General features: G+C 31.9%; 1 protein-coding gene across 1 annotated transcript; it reads left to right on the top strand.

Moving 5' to 3' along the window:
* Positions 1–3: 3 nt before the first annotated feature.
* On the top strand, positions 4–17,123 carry LOC148610369 (carboxy-terminal kinesin 2-like). The gene is made up of 15 exons (XM_088542897.1): positions 4–62; positions 1,332–1,448; positions 1,812–2,082; positions 3,331–3,432; positions 3,941–4,196; positions 4,642–4,852; positions 5,501–5,668; positions 6,536–6,682; positions 7,599–7,721; positions 7,898–8,071; positions 8,728–8,895; positions 9,719–9,857; positions 10,415–10,554; positions 11,551–11,700; positions 12,873–17,123. The coding sequence occupies exons 1-15, from the start codon at positions 51–53 to the stop codon at positions 12,912–12,914; spliced, it is 2,220 nt and encodes a 739-aa protein (XP_088399023.1). The 5' UTR covers positions 4–50; the 3' UTR covers positions 12,915–17,123.
* Positions 17,124–18,867: the final 1,744 nt, after the last annotated feature.

Raw genomic sequence — 18,867 nt, 5'->3', positions numbered from 1 at the left:
ATAGCCATTACAATAACCCATGTTTGGCTCGTATTTTGAAATTATTTACTATGGATAGTCAGGTACCTCGAAGCTTTCTTGGTTATATGTAATTTAATTTGTACCAAACAACAGAGTCATAAATTGGCAGTTTTATAGTCGAGGACAAAACAGCTGCACGTGTTTTGTTGGTCTATATCTCCATTTATTCTTAACTAAAATTCAATACAAAATCCTAGGCCAGTAGGGGTGTTTTAACATGAGACAGCTGAGAGTTAGTGCACATTTACAAAATGATATATCTAGGTTAGAATCAGTGATTTTAAAGTGTTTCTCCATAATATGATATCTTTTGAATGTACTATTATCAGAAGGTACCAATAGACCCTTTTGTGCTAACTGTAGCCGTAGGGTAGACGATGAGCATGCGTAGAGCATGATCAATATACACTTCCGTGAGGAAAATTCTTTTGTTCTACCCAAGCCCTACCTCGCGGAAGCGTATATAGAGCATGCTCACCAACTTACCACAAAAGTGTCTATTATCAGAAATATATTTCTGTACCCAGAACTTCGACACTTGTTTCTATCAGTGTCAAGTAGAAATTTATCAATGACAGATCTTTGATATTGACACTTTCCTTCAAAATTAGTTGTAAATTATGATGTCACAATGCTTTGATCTATTCTTACATCATAACTTACAATCGTTACGAACTTTGATGTCAAGGTCAAATTAAGATTTTGTCATGTTTGTGTCTCGGCTATATTGAATGTGTTCCATGTGACAAATTGAACATGTTGTTCATGGCTGAGGTTCAGGATTTCCATCACCAAGACGAATTACATCTTATTGATAATATGAGGAAGGCAATGGCCTTAAGGTGCTAGCGAAGTCCAAAGCAAAAGTATCAAGTTCCCTTTTCAACAAATTAGACTCTGTACTCAAGTAACTTATGCTTCTTCCCTATATATATATATATATGTAACAACATGTGTGACCTTCTTAAAGGTTAGTAAATGTGTCGTTCCTTAAGTATGGCGGATGATCCAAGTTGAAAACACCAACACATTTGAACAGCAGATTTGTTTTTGGTCTGACAAAAACTTCCAAGCTGACAGTCCAGATGTCCAATAGTTTGTCAACAAGTTTCGAGATGTCTTTGCACACCTATTTTATACATGTCTATTTCAAATAAAGAAATGTACATGTAGTGTGCCCACTGCCACAATAAAAACAGTAACCCTGTAAAAGGTTCTTGTTTACTAGTTGACTCAATCTTCAATATAGAGGATTTTTATCTGAAATAATTTTTTGTTATTAAGGTAATTTAGAACACATTTTATTTTAGGAAACAGAAAGGAAGCCATTGTCTACCAGAAATGGAGATGCCCAATCGAAGTTGCCTACCTTTGCCAGTAAGCTAAGACCCCCTTCAACAGTGAAGAGACCTAGGAGCCCAGAGGAGGTTTGTAAATATATGTATATATTCAGTTATATCTGACGACTAGTTTGTTTGTATAAAGTTATCCATAAATTGGCAGACTAAAAATCTGGGAAAATATTGACATGTACAAAAAAAAAACCTGGTGGTAAAAAAAACAACTCATACATGTACCTGATAGATGTACATGAGTATGCATAAATACTTGTGTGTATTATTTTTTGTAGTTGTCATTTAGTGAATGTGGATTTGATATTTTTCAAATGGAACACAATTACCAGAATAAACTTTCATTTCTGAAAAAATTATGGTTCAAAAATTTATTTTACTTTTTGTAAGTTATTGAAATGTTAATCTAGAAAGTTATAGATATTTTATTTATTAAAGCGACAAGACAATAAGAGGAGATGTTTAGAATATTCCAAACCAGGGCCAGTTACAAGGAAAGCATCAGAAACCAGTTTCTTAAATTCATCAAATGGAAAGGCAACAGCTGGATCTACATTGACCAGACAGAAATCAGATTCTGGCTTAAACCGATCCACAGCATCAAATACTAGTCTTAGGTCATCAACCAGTGCTGGAAGTTTGAGAGCAAACAATGTCAGACCAAAGGCAAATACAGCTGTTGTCAAGCCTACTAGTGTTACAAAGAAAGGTACCTAAATCATTAGTAAATATACTGTTAGGCAGTCCTTTCCTTCAAAATTCTCAACAACTGGCCCGAAACAAGAAATGTACATACATATGTATTATTTCATTAGCCCAAATTAATTTTTACTAGCCCCGGACTTCGGGCTAGTGGCTGAAAGAGTAATCAAAGGAACCAAGGTTATAGGCGAGTACTGCTGTTAGGCCAAAAAAAAATAATAAGTCTTGTTTCATGCTACATGGACCAGCAAGAAAAAGAAGGTGAGGTATGTAGGAAAATTTCTTTATTTTTCAAAAACATTATACATTGAGTTAATGGGTAAACAATCTAGACTTTAATCATGCTTGAGCCAAAATGGCCATGAAATGTATAGGGTAGATGGATTAGCAGGAAACAGACTTTTTTTTTTTTGCCTTAGTCATTTGGGAAATTCTCCCAGTCTGATAACTGGAAGTGTTTTTTCTCTTTCTTTTGTCCTGCCTATCTGACAAGATCAACACTCTCCCATGTTTTTCTTTGATTACATTGTTTTTGTGTCTATTCAGCAACTCGGAAATACAAGATGTTTCTTAATTTAGGATCTAATACTAGTATCAATCGATATTCTACATACTGACCCCCTGAAAAATCATCAACTATAATGGCATTTAAAATAACATCAGGATTGACATATTACCTTAGTTTGTTAGCAAAAGTTGATCATTTAATGGAATTTTAAAACATTTGAAAATAAGATAGATACATGTAGATATTAACTTTGAATTTGCAAAGCATTTAATAGAAAATGAGGTTTCGTAGGAAATTAATAGAAGTTGGAAGATAGTATAATCATACAAAGACAAGCCTGAACCGTTTCCTGAATTTAGTATTAAATGTATATTAATCATTTAGTTTCTTCAAGAGCAAGCAGGTAGCACCTGTCTCGTATTATTAATCTAAAATTGTGGGAGAATTTGTATAGGTATCATGAGATTGACCATACAATTTACATGGAGTTCACATAACCTTGTGAAGTTGTTTAAAAATGTTTCTTAGAATAATATGGTGTAAAGAAAGATAATAAGTGTTCATGGGTGGAATCTGTTGTTTTACAAGTAACATGGGTTTGATCATTCAATGAAGTAAATATTACCTGTGAAGGTTTTTTTTAAATTCTTCACAAGAATGAATAAAAACAATGTAAACTTCATAGTTTCTTAATTGTAATCTCATGTTACTTGTTTTATGATTGTCAACTTTTTTTCTTCTTCATAGTCACAGGTTCTATAAACTCCAAGCCACCACCAGCCAGAGGAGCAACAGGAACAGTTAGACTGGGATCCAGTAGTCAGGCCAAACCTGGCTCCAAACCTACAGGTTTGTATCTGAAAAAAATGTAATTGTTTTGTTTTTCCTAGTTCCAAAAACAACATATAGATATTGTCAAACTTGTCAACACATACATGTAAAATAAATTCGTTTTTATAGAGTTTTGTACAAGATTGTTAAAATATATTCCTTTCTGAATTTCAAAATGTAGTGGATATTGATTGCTTAGATTTTATGGTTCATAGAATACCCAAAACACCAAGTTAAAATTGATATTTCTTTCTCAATCATAAAACCAGTAGTATCAATGACCATTCATCATTCTATACTCACAATGGATTGTATTCTCTACCAGTCTTAATGTAGCTAATATTTTTAGTAAATAGATTTTCCTTATTTTCTTAAAATTAACCTTGAACGAACATACTGTAAAATTTTAATGTAAAACCGTATATGTATGTCGCCAAGCTTAATTTTGAGATAATTGAGCTTAGATATAGGTGATTTTTTTTTTTTGCGTTTCTCCATATCCGTTCTTTTTTCTATTATATTGTAGCAAATGGTGCCGCAGGTGGTGGAGGTGGCAAGAAGAGACCGGCATGGGACCTGAAGGGAAGATTGGAAGATATGGAGGCCAAACTGGAGCGTCAGACCAGCAACAGGTCATCTCTGATCAGTCAAATGGAGGAACAGAACCAGAGGATTATGTCGTTAGAATCAGTCAATAACCAACTCAGTGGAACTGTTTCCATGAAAGAGAATATTGTCACTCAAGCTTCACAGGAGATTGATGATCTTAAACGTAAACTCAGGTACATATATAGAAAAAATCATGCTTACAGTGATATGAATTAAAAAAATATATATGGCATGATATTGCTCAAATTTTAAAAATACATTAAAATCAGAATGCAGAAAACAGTCTTTATTTTATTCTTGTGTAGAAGTATCATGAAGGAAAACTTTTCCGGGTAAAATTTTTCAAAAGTAAGTCTTATGTGGTCAATCATGATTTTTTTAAAGTGTAAAACCTCAGTACTTCTTTGAAATGTCTGGCCTGGGTTTCATTTTAAAAAAAAATCTTAAATTGAGGATTTCCTCAACGGAAATTTCGATCAATCAGATTGCTTGAAATTAGATATTTGAGGAAAAACTAATGGATTTTAGGAAGTTCTCAACTTGAAACCAGGCCCTGTTCTGTGAAATAGGCGTCAACATCATGATTGTGGTATCATACTCATTAGTTGTTACTTTCAGACAAGAGGAGGATAAATATGATCAAATGCAGCGTCAGACTCAAAGAGACATTAGTGACCTGTCCTTTCTGAAGGAAACTTTATCTAGACAGAATGAGACCTTACAAAGTGACCTCTCAGCCAGAAGAGTAGAGATTGATGGCTTAAAATCATCAGTTGCCCAGTTGACATCTGCTCAAGCTGGTATAAGGGCTGAGCTGGAGGCAACTAAGGTGAGTAATTACAGAATAGATTTCTCCTGTTACACAAATATATTTCAAATTTTATTTACACTTGACCATTTTGATTATTGTATACTATTTTAATTAGACATCATTGATTTAGCAAATGTTCCCTGTGTAGTAAATTCTGGAATATCATTCTCAGACTTTCTCCAGCCAAAACATCACAACATGAATCCACTGATTGCAAAATAATTGATGTTTAAAATACAAATAAATGATGGAGAAAATAACCAATTTCAGACCAGTTACCTTTCTTTCAATGGAAAACTTGGAAAATTAAAGGCGAATTGGTCATAGTTTTTATCATACCCCACAGGTTTGTGGGAGGTATATAGTGATCATGGTGTCTGTCCTCAACTTTTCTGTTACAGTTTCTCTGCAGCTGCTTATCACAGCCACTTTCTGTTTTGACTGAAGCTGTATATAGATACATGTAATATATGATTGAATACAATTTCAGACTGAAATGACTTCAACTTCTTATTGACAACTTTGTTTATACATGTGGTTTGGTTACTTGGATGGGGAGCAAAGGGTGTCCTTTAGTGAGCTTTAGTAGCTGTCAGTTTTTTCTACATGTTTTCTTATTCCATTACATTGCATGTTCATCATAATGTCAAATTCATTTGTTTGGAGATCCAACTTGATGCAGCAACGACTTTAAACCGACAAAAGGATGAAGAAATTGCAAAACTGAAGAGTTTGTTACAAGACAGAGAGGATGAGATAGAAGAACAGAATGGTAAAATAAGAAGTCATGAGACAGAAAGGCGAAAACTTCACAATCAAATTCAGGAACTTAAGGTAAATATTAGGCAGGTGTAACCTTTGAGAGGACAAATTTGAATATACATGTATATTGATAATTATAAAAAGAAATTGCGCATTTTCCAGTTTTACGTCAACTAAAATTTATTTTTTCTTTATAATTTAACAAAGCTTGAGATATGGGCTACAAACAGATTTTGTTTCTTGTTTTTGTTAAAGATATGAAACTGACCAAGATCCTTACTTTGTATTACAGGTTATCTTCCTGTCAGACTGATATCAGGCTTTCACTGCTTTGCTATAGGTCAAAGGTTAACTGTTATGAGGACTTGTCCACATTATACCTGGGTTACTCAATTGTTTTACTATATGTTGGTGTTAGCAGACTGTTACACCAAGTCATCTGATTTTTGATTATTTAGAATAGTACTTATTGTCCCCCTCGCTGCCTGTAAGGGGGTATAGAAGTACTGGCGTTCATCCATCCGGAATAACTTCAAATTTTGTAGGATTGTTAGTCACCATTTGTAGTTGAACATATTGTGCCACCATTTTGATTCAACAAATTTTTCATTAATTATTTGAGTTTTGCCCTTCAATGTTTTTTTTTTTTTTTTTTTTTTTTGCGTCTGCAGGGGACACATGGCCATGAGTTGCTTAAACTGAAACAAGAAAGAAATAAAACTTAGGGATGATGACAGTTGATGGTCTTTTCTTACTATTTGGGATATTAACAATGGCATCAGTGTCCATACATTCTAGCCACAATTTCTATTTTTACTCTACTGTGCTAAAAAAGAAAAAATCAGTTGATAAATCATCAAGGTTTCATGCAGTTCTTATAAAATGGTAATAATCATTAATCTTATACTAGCTGTTGACCCATTTAATGTCATATTTCAGGGAAACATACGGGTTTTCTGTAGAGTTAGACCATTACTTGGTGATGAGACACTTGGGAATGATGGAATCATACCTCACATGAACTTTCCAGACCATGAACAGAAAACATTAGAGCTGGACAAAACAGGAGATGCTACATTGAACGAAGTAAGAAGTACTACAACAGAGATTAACTTTGAAACTGAATGAATTACTATGTGAAATACATGTACCAACTCCCAATAATTATAGTTATTTCACCTCCCACCTTTGTATGGTGGAATATTGTTTTGACCCTGTCTATCTGGCTATCTGTCAGTAACATTTTTGTAAGTGCAACTTCTTGGAAACTACAGCACAAAATTTCGTGAAACTTTGTGGGTATTTAGGCTATGACATTTTTTTTGCGCACATTACCAGGAATTTTTTATCCACTGAATTTTGTTGGAGCTATGCCCCGTTGAACTTTTGAGCATGGGATAGGAGAGACATATGTTTTTGTAGGCAGAATTTCTATGTTTGCAGCATTCAGATTTTATATCTTTCAATTATTTTGCTTTAAGTCCTTGGTAAGCAAACCACTTAAAACAGAGTAGTTGTTTCATTTTTTATAATGGTCACTTAAGAGAGGGGTGCTTAATGCAAACACTCAAGACCAATTTTTTGGCATTACATAAACATCAATCAGATATTTATGATCATCAATATACCATATATAGGTGTTTTTAGACAGACTGCTGAAAATCACCAAAATTAGTACCCAGCTAAAATTACCATATTGCAGGTAATTATGGCATCTTTTAGGGGTCTGTCTAAAAACACCTTTAATGGTATGTTGATGATCATAAATAACAAGAACAAATTCAGCAAAATATTTGCTTGTGGCTGAAGTACTTTATACAGTACTAAGCATACACCAAACTTTTTAGTATAAATTTTGCCTTAAAATCGCCAAAATAGCCGGCCATTAGGTAGTTAGTGAGTACATCAACCCTGTTCACATGCTAATAAAACAATGTAAAATGTACAGAGACTACTATAATGTCTAGTGAATATTTGTGAAATATATGCTTTTTTTTTCCAGAGTTGCTTGACCAGAAAGGGAGGTAATAATGCAACTAGTAAATATGAGTTCAAGTTTGATCGAGTATTTAATGACCAATCAACTCAACAGGAAGTATTTGATGAAATATCTCAGCTGGTGCAGGTATATATTGATTCTGTTTTCATGAAATAAGTTCAAATAATATAAAAAAAACACTTTTTTGCATTCAGGTAATGTTTCTTTTGATCTATCAGTAAATTCATACTTTCAATATAGATGACAACCAACTACTTTTTTTAAAATGTTTGGCTAATTAAGTGTTACTATTTTTGTTTCAGAGTGCTTTAGATGGTTACAACGTGTGTATTTTTGCATATGGTCAAACAGGCTCTGGTAAAACTTTCACAATGGAAGGGACATCTATCAATGATGTTGCAAACAGAGGCATGATTCCAAGGGCTGTATTGCAAATATTTGACTCAACTAGAGAACTCCAAGATAAAGGATGGGAGGTATTTATCACATGCAACATACATTTATATATGCATGTTAATGGAAAACATTCATGTGTACATTTTATTCTTTAATACATAATTTTTAACTATTTGAACTTCTTAGATTTTGACAAAGTATTGAAACTTTTTGGCATCTATTTAGATGTTGCCAATTTTTGTCAATCATCAGTAACAGGCATGAATAAATAAGTTTATAATTTTAATGAGTTGCAGCATGCCCAATAGTTTTTGAATCTGGTGATTCAAGCACCCCCTGACCTTTTAATTTGGGGGTACAGAGGGTTTTTAAAGGGTAGAAATTCCCTGATATACTCAGACTAGTATTTTACTTGTGGTGTAATAAAATGTTGATGCATTTTGACGATGCATGTCTGAGGATATTCTTAACATGAACATTATGAAAATTCAAATACTGAAAAAGTAATACTTTTTGTGGTGTATTATTATTGTGTTGTACTAATATTTGCTATTTTTGCAGTGGACAGAAAAACAGGACTCGGGGAAATTGATTTTTAATACTATATATTGCCAATCATTTTCTGAAACTACAAGAATTGATGCTTGCAAATTTGTTCATTTGTTTTTTTTTTTTTTGTGTTTTGTTTGTGTTTTTTTTTTTGTTTTCGCTTAACAAGATGTTCGTACTTTTTCAGTATTTATTAGATGCTTCATTTCTTGAAATATACAATGAAACCATCAGAGATCTTTTGGGTGATGGCCGTGACGATGTCAAACATGACATCAAGATGTCTGGACAGAAAAACAGTAATGAAGTTTTTGTCACAAATCTGACCATAGTAAGAGTCACAGAGGAAGAAATGGTGAGTAGAAGAAGAAAAGAACTGCTGTTTTTCCTCTGAAATGAAATTACTATGATTTGATGTGTATTAGCCTGGAAAAAAATTGATCCTATTCCAAAATCATCACTTGAAATCAGTGGTCAATTTTACTGAAAGTCATAACAGTAAAAATTGATCATAAATGCAATGTACATGTTACTATTTTCTGTTATGACAACATAGCTTAAAATGAATTTTACACATACAACTTTTTTTGTGAAATTGACCACAGTATATTTTTACACCAAACAAAAGATATGCATGAATAAAGTGACATTAGGAATATGTAAACAGAATTTAATACTTTTTTATAGAGAATGAGACAAGTACATACATGTATAGCAAAACTTTTTATATGAAGTACATGTCAATTTAAAAATCAGGCAATTGCTGATACAGTTAAAAGTATTTGTTCAACTATATAGTACTGAAGAACATCCTACACGTCTAGAAGCCCCCCCCCCCCCACCCCCCACCCAAAAAAAAAAAAACAAAACAAAACAAAACAAAATAGTACTGATAAGATAGGGTGGTGAAAGAGATATCGACTTATGTATATGTGGAAATTGGAGAATGGAAAATGGAGGTGAATATTTTGTAATGCATCACAACCAATTGTAAATCTTTCTTTACCAGATCCTTGTTCTACACTATAAAAAGTGAAGGAATTTCTTCTTACGTGTTTTGAATGTAATTCAGCGCCGAAAAATTCAGAAAACATTTTAAAGTACCATTGTTTAAATTAAAACTTTCCTAATTCTTACATGGTTCTGTATAAATCAACATTTGTATGTTTTCTTTTCAGGTTTATCAGTTATTACAGAAAGCCTCAAAGAATAGATCTGTAGGGGAAACAAAGTGTAATGAGAGATCCTCCAGAAGTCACAGTGTATTTTCACTGAAGTTAACTGGTGAAAATAAAATCACTGGTGAAACTAGTCAAGGTATGAAACTTTATAATAAACATTATTATATTCAGTGACACAGGTTCATGGTATTAAACTGCATAGTGATATTTACATGCACTGTCTACAGTTTATTATTCCAGTGGTAAAACAGTGATAAATGTCTTTTTTAGGACGTCATAGATGAGTTTTACCCATTTTTTATTGGCGTTACAATAAAATTTTTATCAACATTTTTGCTATTTCTTTCAACACATAGGCTGTGTCCTTTCATAAAAATGAGAAACTAGCCCTATTAGTATTGAAATAATCCCAGGGACTATTATTGTTTTACAATAATGACTGGTTGTTTATGTCATTTTTCACCCCTCACTATCGCTTGAGGTACAAATTAGGTGATGTACATGACCATCCTATGATAAAAACGATGATGAAATGAAGTAGTCTGTAAATTATTTCTTAAATAGATAATGGTCATTGCAATACAAAATGCTAAAGTATGTAAATTTAAGAAATACACATCCAATATACCTTTTTGCTTTCACTGAAATACTAAAGTATATGCACTTAATATGATTTTTATAAAAATTTTATAGGAACTCTTCATCTAGTCGACTTAGCTGGTAGTGAGAGACTGAAAGACTCTGGGTCAGAAGGTCAAAGAATGAAGGAAACATTGGCTATAAATAAATCTCTTAGTAACCTTGGTAATGTCATCATGGCTATCGGAAATAAGGTTGGTACATGTATTGTATGGTTGCTATCATTTTGTTTCTATGCCTTTTTGATGAAAATTACATTTATCCTGCAATCATTTCCTTCATATACAAATACAAGGTGTTGAAAAGAGGTATGCTGTATATGTGTACATTTTCATTTCTGGCTGTATTTTTTAGGCCATGCCAATGATTATCTAAGAAGCCTTGGATTCCACAAGTATTTGTTAAAAAAAATGAAGCCAATTTGACAGGGCACTGAAGGGACAAATTATAATTAAAAAATATGAGAAATTACTTAATTCTGAGAATATCTTTAACTGTTTTTTTTTTTTTTTAGAAAATTAAATATAAAGATTTTGAAGTTACCATGGGAGTTATAAATAGAGGGATCAGGACGAAAGCCCCCCCCCCACTTCCCATGAGAAAATATTTTATCAGTTATGAATAATATTTCTGTTAGAACTGAAAGTGTAAAATTTGAAATTTAATTTCTAAATTGTTAACATTTTAACTTTTTGTTTCTTTTTAAGACAATATGAAATTTCAAATGATTCTGGTAATAAGAAATATAACATCAAATATAAAATAAGTAAACCCTTGAAAAAAAAAATACACAGAAATTGAACCATTTCAATGCAAACAATAACTTCCTAAGTACACTAAACAGAATAAAAAATTATACAAAAAAAGACAAACAAAAATAAAATGCAATACCAATATAAAATAAACAGTCAATACAAAAGAAAAATAAAGAAATACACAAAAAAAACAACAAAACAAACAAAAATAAATATATATTTTTACATTATCAAGATGGGGGGGGGGGGAGCTTTTATCTAGAGGGCTTATGTCCTAGACCCATATTCTCAGACTTAATTATTTATCAAGTTTTTTGGTGCCAGAGCCTGAATTAGGTTTTACTGAGCATAGAGAAGTTTTTAAACTAGTAAGTGGCCTAAAGCAAATACAGTAAACAAGGGTTATCTTCATTTATCTTTATCTATGTATTTCAGGATAACCATATACCCTATAGGAATTCTAAACTGACCTACCTATTACAAAACTCACTTGGTGGTAATAGTAAAACTTTAATGTTTGTCAATGCATCACCAAAAGAGGAGTGTTTCCAAGAAACTCTAAACTCTTTGAGGTTTGCTACAAAGGTAAGTGCCATATTTACATGTAGTGTATTTTCATTAGGAATGGGCTGGAGGACAATTTGCATGCTTCAAACACCTGTCTGGCCAGTGCAGGTGGAAAAAATACATGTCATTCAACTGAAAATAAGATTTGTCCCATTCAAATTTTTATTTGACCTTTTAGGAGAAACTTTAGTGAAAACACAGAATTGTAGTGATCACGACAAACTGTTATGGGTAGGCATGGGCACCATGCCCTTTTCTGTCAGTTTTCTCAAAATAGATGTTAATGCTTGAATGATGTGCTTTGCCTCTTTGTGTTAAGTACCATTTTTACATGAAATACTCTGTCCTTTTCAAAAGCTGAAGGGAACACTAATATAGGTTGTTCCTCAATCTGGTGGCTGAGAATCTTGTGCACTCTAATCATATTGATAGCAAAATTTGGCTTATTGTACATTGTATGATCTGGAGAATTAGATCTTACATTAGAATTGTTTTGTTAGATGACAATACAAAGAAATGTAATCAGACAACAAAAGATCTTTTTCATGCTGTTTAATGCCAAAAAAGTAACAATTTTTTGGAGGTTTTCGTTTTAACCCAAGACATCATAGTATGAAATATGTACTAACCTTGTCTGCCCATCTATTGGTTAGTTACTCTTTCTGAACTGATTTGTCAGCTTGTATTGGAGACTTTGCTTATATATTTGGTATATTGCTTTCACATGATGACTTGTACCATATATCCCCTTTCTGGACTCGATAGAAATGGTTAGGGGCAATAGGTCAGGATTTTTTTTTTTGACACATGTCTAGGCAAACATACTTAGATTTATTTCCTGGTGATGAATACATGTACATTCTTTAAAGGATAATCTTTAGGTTAGTTGATAAAACCAAGGTGTCTCCCAAACTCGTGCTACCACATACCTGGGAGCAGCAATTCTGTTGATGAAGCCATTTTTAAAATTTTCAGAATGTTTCCAGGATGCATTGGTAACAGGAAACAAACATTTAAAAACAATTTATATATTTTTTTTTTTGGACTAAGCAAAAGATGTTGACAGCTGCTTTGCATAAATCTTACTAATGGTTAAAAATCTATGTTAAGCTGTAGAGCTGGGGCTATGATAATGTTGACTTTTATTATGCATTGGTATATCATTAATGCTCTTCATTTGCAATTTCCAGGTCAACCAATGTAACATAGGAACAGCTCAACAGAAGAGATAAACACATCATTACCAGTAGCTAATACCGATAAGTGTTCATTTTGTTTATCTGTATAGAATTCGGACTATACTCTTAAATTTATCTTAAATGTACTGTTTCTGTGTTTTTTTTTAATTCTCTGCTATTGTCTGTAGTATAAATGTATGGGAAATGTTTAGTCTGAAAAACTTTGGGATAATTATCAACTTATATTTTAAGATAATTATTTCATATTGGTTTTGCTGTTTCTGAAACTTTTATTTGTTGACTAAGGTATATATCCAGTAGAGTAAACTAAGGAAAATATTTTTATACCTTGACTCACTAAAGCATAAATCTTTTTTTGCCTTAACATACTGTGAAAGTACTTTTATTTGTGGTCTGCATATCTATTATCGCGGATTGTAGACAAATCGCTTCATGGATTCTTTAATTCATGGCTTGACATTTCCCATAGTACAAAATAAATGGAAAATATTTGTTTTGTCCCGAGTTTAATTTCAACCACGAAATCCAAGAAATTGGTGCCCCATGAATATAAGTACTTTCATGGTATTCCATAAATCTTCAGTTTCAAAATCATAAGTTTTCTTGTTATTTACAATCTTAAATCTTTCTTGCAGTATTATCTTTATTACAAGAAATGGGTGTTAATGGTGGTTTACCCGAAAACAAGCATTACAAAAAAATTTCTTTTTGTCTGTAACTTGTGTTACAATTAGAAAAATTGATATCCCTCTTTCTTACACATGTGCATTTAAAAAAAAATAGAATTTCAAATTAATTTATATCATCAAGTATGTTTAAATGGAAAACTTTAGTTGGTTAAGACAATATGTTGCTTGTTTGTAGTATTGAAATGCTCTTCAAATTTTAAGTAACACTCCAGCTAAGAATCATGCAAATTCTGTAATATGAGATACACCCAAGGAAAGGCTACACATTTTTATCCTTGTTATTAAGTTGCTTTGTATATCAGTATGATGAAATGTATAATCATTCATTCCATTCTTTCTGCTCTTAGGAGATAATTCACATTTAAAATCCAATAGTTTTACAGAGTTATCTCCTTTAGTTTTGAATTCTACAGTACATTCTATATACATATGTAGGCTTTCCAAGCATAAATCACATTTTTCACGATTCTTATCTGGAGTGTTACTAAAATGAGATTAATTTGATTCTGAATTGAAGAAAAGTAGAAAATATCCTTGTAATCACTAGAAATTTATAATTCAGTGTAATGAACACATGGCTCCCAAATTCGTACCTTTTGTTCTTTATACAGTTATAGTAGAACAGATTCAGGTATCTTTAGCTCACCTGACCGAAGGCCATGTGAGCTATTGCCATCACTTGGCATCCGTCAGTGTCAATCTTTGTCATTAACAATTTTTCAAAACTCTTCTCCTCTGAATTTACTTGACCAGTTGGAACCAAACTTGGTATGAATGTTTCTTTGGGTATCCTGCATAGAAATGATTTGGGGATATTTGATCCGTCGAAAAATGTTATTTCTTTCAAAAATCTTCTCTGACACTATTTTACCAATTGATCCGTCGAAAAACATGGTCACTGTTATTAAAAATAGAACACAGGAGTCAGGCAATAGTTTTTCGCATATATCTCCAAAATCCTTAGGTTTAGCCAAATTCTTTCAATAGCTGAAATGATCCTTATTTTTAGGACTACAAAAGTCTTCAGGCATAAAATTTGTCAGATGCCTTCTTATAAGAGTTATTGATGGGGGGAAAATGAGAGGGTTTTTTTTACAGTTTTCAGCCTTGTCTTGAAAACTATGATAGATTTAGACTTTCAACCAGGTGAGTGATTCAGGCTCCTGGATGCCTCTTGTTGTTTTTAATTGTGTGTAATCCACTGTGTCAAAGATTGATTTCTGTGTTTTAGTTCTCTTACATGTACATGTATGATTATTTTATCTGTCATGTTTGTTTTATATTTGTTGTGAATTGTTCTTGCAATGATATGTTTTCTATGTGACATTTGCATTCTTTTTATATAACACTGACAAATGTCTGAAAATCATTTTGAAGCTTATAGTTACATAAAGAAATGTATTTTGCAATGCTTTACCTACATGTAAAGTTTGAAACCTACTTTCTCACGGAGTTTGGATTGCAATTGTGAAATAAAACCCATAAAATATTCTAAAATCTGAAGGAAAAAAAATTTACATTTATAAGTTATGAATTTTCAGTAGGGTTCTCAATTTTATGAGTCAATGAGTTAATTAGCTACATGTACATAAATTACTTTATCATATATCTTAATCAGAGTCAAAATGGCAGCTGGATTATTCATGCATGAATATGTATTTACATGGTGTTTTTATATTGAAATTCATTTTGTGTTACTTTTAAGATTGTCAAATGTGTTTTAACTGATGACAATTTTAATAATGTCTTATTTTATCACAATTTTACTGGACTAGTTCTAAGAAATTTTGATTTTGAGATGGATTGAGTTAATTGTGATTTCATATCTTCAACCTTTGTCACTGTCAAATAACATGTTTTAAATCATTAGATTGATCTGAGTTTTACAGAGTATCTTCACTTGTACATATGTATATATATTTTCTTTTTCTGAAGTGCTATGTTTCCCTTCCTAAGGGAAATTATGTCCCCTTGTAATTCTATTATGGCCAGTTTCTAAAATACAGAAAATAGAAGAAATTATCAGCTGCTTTTATTTTTGGAATTTTTTTTTCAGTTTTGAAGAAAAAAAACCTTAAAATTACAAAAATATATTTTATGCACATCAGAAATTTTCCAAATCTGCAATATTATTTTGCCTTTGGTAAGCCAAAGCCGCAATATGTTATATTTTCTCTATCTTTATTTTTAGTTCAGGGGAATTGTAAGAGTAATCAGCATCTATCCAGCAAAAGTATAAAACAAACTTGTGGTACGAGTGCACGAGTAAAAATCAATGAAGATAGTTTTCTTGGTTAAAACATTTTGTAGTAATTTTGTCTAGTAGTGTCAGCTTCAATCGGGTGGATCCAGGCACTTTGAAAAGGAGGGGTGCCAGCTGATAGTTTCCCAGAAAAAGGGTTTGCTAGAACATTACTTGCCATTTTTTGTCAATTTTACACATGAAATAACAAATTTTCCAATAAAATGGAGGGGTGCCAAATTTCTAAACACCAGCATAACATTTTGGTTTTTTAAATTTCAATTTATTCTTTTTTTTTATTGAAAAGGAAATGCATTTATTATGTTGGACTTGTGAAATATTCCATGTTCATTACATTAAACTATTTGTTCAGATGATACATGTATTTATTTATTTTATTCAGAAACATTTGATGCAAAGCTGTGAAATATGGTTTTTCTCAACTAATCAACAACAATTTAACCTATAGTCCACTATACAGATTGCCCCCCCCCCCAAAAAAAAAAAAATAAATAAATAAATAAATAAATAAATAAAAAATCACCAACTGGTCATTTTTGTCACCAGATCAAATAAAAAAAATGGAAATTGTAACATTGGCAAAGCCAAATGTGATCTTTTTCAGTCCAGTGTACTCAATTCATCAGATGAGGTGATATCACTGTGTCAAGTTGACTGGTTTTATAATGATTAGTGTTGCTTGATGAATTTAAGGTATATGTAAACTAAGAATGACAAATTACTAATGTTGTAATATGAAAATGAATTGAAGTAAATAGGGAAAAACAATTTTGATTTTTTTTTTATACAAGATAGGGTTACATTATTAAGTGTCAGTCTCTGTATGAATCAGGCAATGGGTGAAACAGTATGAAAAACCCACCATTTTTGAAATTTTTTTTTTTTTTTTTTGACTATTTGCACCATCAGACTCATGAAAAAATGACAAGACTTTCCAAATCAATGAGGTAAATTGAGTTATAATTTCATTGAAATGCATTGAAAATGAACATTTTAAGGACAGATAACTCTGTAAAAAAGTCATATTTCTAACATTCTTTTGTAAATGTTTTGACCAAATCCAGTAGTGCAAAGATACAATAATGATCTTTTCAAATAGAGAAAGCATCCATGAAGAAAATTATATTTTCAGATCAGTGAGGACTTGACATGTATGTTTCTGATTATTCCCATTTTGCCTGATTCTTACAAAAATGAACTACACAGATATACAATGTATTCTATTATTTCTTTTTCTATGCTTTCTTAATCTTCGATTTTTTCAGTCCTTAATAAAATAGTATAACTCATCACTGTATCTTGTTTCTTTAGATCACTTTGACCATCTCACTTATATTAGGGTTGTTAATTTTACTTTGTTCATTAATTAGGGAGAATTTGAAGGAGAAGGGTCATTAACTTGGCATAGAAGTTCTCATTTTTTTTTACTTTTATCATGAAATGTATTTTCTTAGATTATTACTTTGTGGAGGGGATTTTGAGATTTCTCAAGTGGATACTTTCAGGCTTGGATCTTTTTTCCAGTGATTCCCTATTTAAGCTACCATTGTGCAGTCTTAAATACATGATCAGAAAATATTCCTAATAGCTTTAGTTTTTCGTTTTACTTAGCTTTATTTTATATATGTATATATAATCAATGAGTCATAATATTGAAAGCTGTTTCACTCAATGTTTCATCAATTTCGTTTTATACCACTAAAGGGACAGTTTTATTTGCTAATGACGGCAGTTCTGTGTTCTAAAGCACATGATACACCTGTTCCTACATGGAAGCAAACTGAACTGTAAACTCAATTTGATTAAGAAATACTTAGATATTAGTATTCAGACCTGGAGTTCATTCGGGCAAACTTTTAATTAATTTTTGTAAAGTGTTTTGATTACAAATCCCTCTTTTTCAGGGAAGTACCACAACTTGCGAACAAGTAGCTTATATCATATCATTTAGCTATTTTGCGGGATCCGGCAAAATAATTAATATAATGTTATTTGGCTATTTTACGGTCAATATTTAACAAAAATACAAGACTTCATACATACAAAACTTTAAAAACATAGAAGTGGTTATAAAACTGGAGATGTGTAGTAGAATGAATTTTTATAATAATTAATAAAATTTTGAATGAAAAGTATTAAAAAATGTACAAATAAAGTATTATAGGAATCTCTCATAAAAATTTCTAAAATTTTACACATGAAGTAAAATATAAATTCCAATATTTAAAAATTGACACAAATTTCTTTACATAAAAATATAAATTTTAACAAGTTGAAGTTAAGATTGAATGATTGATTGTTGGGGTTTAACGCCATAGCAGCAATATTTCAGCTATATCCAGGCGATGAACTTAAAATGGATGATAAAATGATGATGAAATGAAAAATGGATGGGACACAAGGATAATGTGGTCGAAAAATTTTGATTGCCACTAGAAATAAGGAGAATTGGGTAGGGTCGGACAATTTAGGGGGGGGGGGGGGTTAACGCTCTTGAATACCCTGTCGGGTCTAACACGGACGGGCAAAATAGCTACTGTCATGTTAAAAAAGCAACGTTGTAGCGATCTTTGGGTCGCTAATGATATTTACAAAGGAACCAGATAAAGCAACTGGCAATGAATATTCGTAAATCGGGCGCGCTAATGTATATGACCTATATAATCTTGTTACGAGCCTCGGTGCCTGAATCGGAAACTGGGTAATGAACACACGTGTATGATATTGAAGAGGTACATTTTTATCTCGTGAAGCTAGATCCATGACGGTATGGCGGTAAACACAGCAAGGATCTGCAAATTATGTGGCGTACAATTACATATTTATGCACATCCTATGCGAATGTTAAGAACTTATATTACAAGTGCAAGAAGTCACTAACAATAATAGCGACAGAAAATTAATATACTATTTGTCCTGTAATTAGAACAAGCTTAAAATAAGATAGCCAACCTGTGCATGTTATCAAGTATAAATTGCAATCTTGTGACGATTTATCTGTTTAAACCGTTCATATTCTACATTTAAAGATATG

The sequence above is a fragment of the Perna viridis genome, chromosome 8 (assembly GCF_037379345.1).
Source record: "Perna viridis isolate PV_CMFRI_1.1 ecotype Kerala chromosome 8, ASM3737934v1, whole genome shotgun sequence".
NCBI lineage: Eukaryota > Metazoa > Mollusca > Bivalvia > Mytilida > Mytilidae > Perna > Perna viridis.
This window is presented reverse-complemented; position numbering and strand designations above follow the sequence as displayed.